We start from the raw sequence: 4,177 nt of genomic DNA on the forward strand, positions 1-4,177 counted from the left end.
TAGTTACTTTTTTTTTAAAAATGCATTATACATGGTGGATTGATATGTATTTGTTTATTTTACAGAGTCCATTCGATGTTCTTTTGTGTTGGAATGAGCTTTCAGATGGTGAGAATCTATAGCTTATGCTTTGATTCGTGGAACACACATCCTCTTCTTTTTTGGTCCTGTGGTTTCTTCCATATACTATGCATTTATCATCCTTTGTATCTTGCCAAAATTTCATAAGTTTTCATCAACGATCTTGTACTTATTTTAACACGTGTTATATGTGACAAGACAACTTGCTACACTGCCACAATGTCTTTTTTCTTTGTAGCAACACTGCCCTACCACAATTTTTTTCTCTATAACTATAGCTATTAGTGTTGTACATTTATTACACGCATCGTTATTGGCATCGCACACCGTTGCTATTTGCGTGGCAACGCATATAGCGACTATTTTATAAAGCTGTTGATACCGATACGTTTAGTGACCATAGTGACAATTTTTTTTATGAACATTTGCATCGCTTTGAACGTCGATATAAGATCTTTATCTTGTAGTGATAGAAGAAGAGAATGATGACTCACATGACTCTAGAGTGTAGCAATTTTATAAACCCAGCAAACTTACAAATGTAAGTTTTTGAACTTGGATGTATTTATAAACACACCCATATATTTTTCTTAATGGAAAATATGTATTTATTAGCTTATATACAACCATATTTTCGTACTTGAAAATGTGAAGAACCACTTGAGGCACGAAGCATACTTTGTTAATTGTGGCACCTGACAAAGCACAAATTGGCACAAAGCACCTGAATCTATTTTAATGGACATCTGGATTTCACATAAGAGTTTTTTGAGAGGAAGCTTTGGAATATATCGTGCAAGTGCAAGTGCAATCAGAGAAACATTTGGCATGTATATGGTATATTGATGCAATTTGCAAGTCAACAGAGGAAGCATTAAGGATAGCTTGGAAGTAACCGAGAGGAATCCCATTAAGGTGGAAAGGAAAGAGCTTCACCGTATATTGTGCAAGTAGGCAATATATATAGAGACACAACTTGGAAGTAGACGCAGGAAGCATTAAGGGTGGCTTGGGAGTCACCAAAAAGGAACCCCATTAAGGTTCACTTTAACCAGACTTCCACAATCACAGCAAATTGATTGGCCTATTGAAGATCCAGCTGAATGATCCAATTTTGGAACCTTTCTTCACTCTCCCCTCTGCTCTCTCTGCAATTTTCCTTACACGGCATGGCAGACTGCACACGTACTCTTGAGCCTGCTGCCCCCTGCTTGAAAGCCCCTTCAGCTTCTCTATATTCCACCTCTTGACAAGGTGCTCCAGGATGTCTGCATAGTCCTTCGCAGTATAAACACCTGTCCTCTGTGCCACCAGTGCAAAATTCTCATAGATGTGCCTGTCCATGCCATCAAACATCAGGTGGGCAGGCATGGTTATCTTCTTCCTCATCATGTCCTCCAAGCACAGCATAGTGTAGTCCGGATCCACTTCAAAGAGCTTCTCCACCACCTTGGCATATGCATTCTCATGCCTCTTCTCATCTGCAGCAATTGTTCCACAAATCTGAGCAAGCTTCATGTCCCCATATTCCCGCGCCTTCCGTGCAGTGTTCCCGTGAGAGATGAAAGTGGCCCTTTCTTGGAAAGAGGTGTAGATCATCCCTAGGTAGGCACTCCTATCAGTTTGAATATTCTGCAAGGCACACAATGTCTGCATGATTAAGATGCCAGATAGAGCTTATGAAAATATGCAGTTTTCAATGGCTGCAGCATCAACATATTGAAGCTATATCAAATCAGTGCTTGACTACAAGTATCTCGAACATCCTTATCAAGGAATTACATGACATACCCAGCCTGAACTAACATAGTACATCAAAAATCATACAAGACAAGAAAAAGAGCTGCAGCAAGAATGATAATATGCTGATTATATTACCATCCCTGATTGGATCAAGTAATGAATAGTCCTCTCAATGCTCCTCATATCAACACGACCGGTAAGGAAGAGGTACTTGTTCAGGAGATCCCCATGTCTGTTCTCTTCTGCAGTCCATCCTCTGTTCCACCTTGCCCAGGGAGTGGGGCTGCATCCTGTGACATCAATGATGCCCCGCATTGTGTTGAGGGAGGTCTGATAGCTAGGTAGGGCCTCCTCGGTGATCATATCACCGATCAGGCAAACCAGGTAATCATCAGGGAGCTCCGAGGACCGCTTCTGAAGCTCGCGAACATCGTATTCATAGCTCTCAGAAGAGGCATCTGGCAAGAAGTCCTGGGGCTGCCAGCTCTTCTCAACCGGCTTCAGCATAGGCAAAATGGTTACCTCTGCCCAATCCTGCAGGTGGTGGAAGACATCCACCTTCTCCGGTGGCAGGGGGAGGCTGGATTTGGGGTATAAGCTCACATGGGCATGCTTCTCACGACGTATCGGAGTAGAGGACGCATCCCTGCAGCAGCACCAGTTCAGCAAAATCCTCAAAGCCAAACGATTGAAAGCCCCGTTTATCTAGATAGACATCCATCGGTTCTAAAGGAAAGGCAACACGTAATTAAAGCCGCATGCATCTGGGTGAAGTTGTGACACTGGTGATCAATGCGAAGCGTGCATTTGCCCAGCTCGAGCATCAAAGACTGTTGAAACTTGAGAATCAGTAACATCAATCATGTTAATTCAGGCAGCCAGAATGAAATAATCTAAGGCTGCAACTGCATGAACAGTGGGAGGACTAATGCCAGGATGAGAGAAACGGCATTGCAATCACATGGGTTTAGATTAATCATAGCGGTCAGATGTGTCTGCCGCAACAAAGCAGTGGATATACCTTGAAAAGGCCGTCGCGGTGATCGCAGGTCTGGCCAAGGCGTGTGATTGCGCCCCAGTATTTATCTGGTCCTGCGATCGTGCTGATCTTTGCGACAGTACTGGAGATGTTTGGCGAGTCCCAAAGCAGCCACAGCTGTGCGCATGACTAATGGAAGTCATGGTTATCAAAAAGGGTTAAAAGACTTATATGCAACTGCGGCCCTGCGGGTGTGTGAAACTTGGAAGTATCAGAAGACTGGACACACACACACACACACACGCACACACACACACACACACACACACACACACACACTCTCTCTCTCTCTCTCTCTCTCTCTCTCTCTCTCTCTCTCTCTCTCTCTCTGTGTCAGAGTTACACAAGTCTCACACAGCACACACGCACAGTCGAGATACAGAAATCAGAAAGAAAGTTTGGAATGAATGGAGCATTCAGCCCAGGAGCTGCGTTTGTCAAATCCGACAAACCCACAAGCTGCTCTCCACAAATTGGCCAGAATCAGGACGAACCCACAAGGTTACAACTTACAAATGCAAGCATAGATGACCCACGAACGAGCTCACATGCTATTTCACAATCTAGCAGGAAGTTGGAACCCATGAGACCCAAAATGGAATGCATCGAGAGCAATTAAAGAACTTTAACCTATACATAAAAGGGGCGCACACACACACACACATAGAGAGAGAGAAAGACAGAGAGAGAGAGAGAGAGAGAGAGAGAGAGCCCTGCAGACTGCTTGGCAGTTGGCACTCTGGAGTCTGCACACATATATATTGTCACATCACATACTTGTTTAATGGTTTGATTGTTGACAGTAATAAATACTGTTCAAACGCATACTTAAAATGGATTGCAAACTTTAGACTTATGTGAGAGTGCTGTAAATTGTATAAGGAGAGGTAAATTTACCGAAAAGGGGGAACGGTTAATCCTTTGGAGCCAGCTGATAGGATGATAACATATCACTTTTAACCTCGTGGATGTGCTGTACAAGCCAAGAGTTTGTTCTTGTGTGAATACAAGTGGTAGCTAGTAGTGACCAAAATGCTATTGAGAGAGAATCATCCATAAGTGCAGGGGGTGCCCACAAAGCATACACGTTCCAATACTAGGTTGGATCCCCCAATAAGTATGTTGTATAAGTAGTTGGAGAGGCTCAATTCCATCTCTTTAGAAATTTGTGTGTTTCCCTTTTGAAGACAAAGGTGATAAGCGGCTTGGCTACTCTACATGCCCCCTCAACAATAATTTGAATATATTCATTGTGGAATTGATCTTCAAGACCAAAAGTTTTCTCAATCCTTTGGCAACATCAAGAACTTTGCC

General features: G+C 43.1%; 1 protein-coding gene across 2 annotated transcripts; it reads right to left on the reverse strand.

Annotated features, from left to right (window-relative positions):
* Positions 1-691: 691 nt before the first annotated feature.
* Positions 692-3,588, reverse strand: LOC148027609 (stearoyl-[acyl-carrier-protein] 9-desaturase, chloroplastic-like). Of its 2 annotated transcripts, XM_087689320.1 has the most exons (4): positions 3,377-3,588; positions 2,846-3,048; positions 1,960-2,470; positions 692-1,713 (listed from the first exon to the last, which is right to left on the reverse strand). In XM_087689320.1, exons 2-4 carry the CDS (start codon positions 3,004-3,006, stop codon positions 1,147-1,149), a joined length of 1,239 nt encoding a protein of 412 aa, XP_087545446.1. In that variant the 5' UTR covers positions 3,007-3,048; positions 3,377-3,588; the 3' UTR covers positions 692-1,146. The 2 variants fall into 2 exon arrangements, with proteins under 2 accessions (XP_087545446.1, XP_087545444.1); XM_087689318.1 differs by having other exon boundaries at positions 2,846-3,588.
* Positions 3,589-4,177: the final 589 nt, after the last annotated feature.

Source organism: Lygodium microphyllum, chromosome 12, assembly GCF_053477565.2.
Source record: "Lygodium microphyllum isolate KBCC chromosome 12, Lygodium_microphyllum_v1.1.10, whole genome shotgun sequence".
Lineage (NCBI taxonomy): Eukaryota > Viridiplantae > Streptophyta > Polypodiopsida > Schizaeales > Lygodiaceae > Lygodium > Lygodium microphyllum.

Excerpts from the sequence above, each read along its gene's own strand:
- LOC148027609 (XM_087689320.1), bottom strand. The coding sequence starts at position 3,006 with ATGACTTCCATTAGTCATGCGCACAGCTGTGGCTGCTTTGGGACTCGC. Across the intron at positions 2,471-2,845 it reads ACCGCGACGGCCTTTTCAAG|GGATGCGTCCTCTACTCCGA; the intron begins GTATATCCACTG and ends GTGCTGCTGCAG. Across the intron at positions 1,714-1,959 it reads ACTTGATCCAATCAGGGATG|AATATTCAAACTGATAGGAG; the intron begins GTAATATAATCA and ends TGTGCCTTGCAG.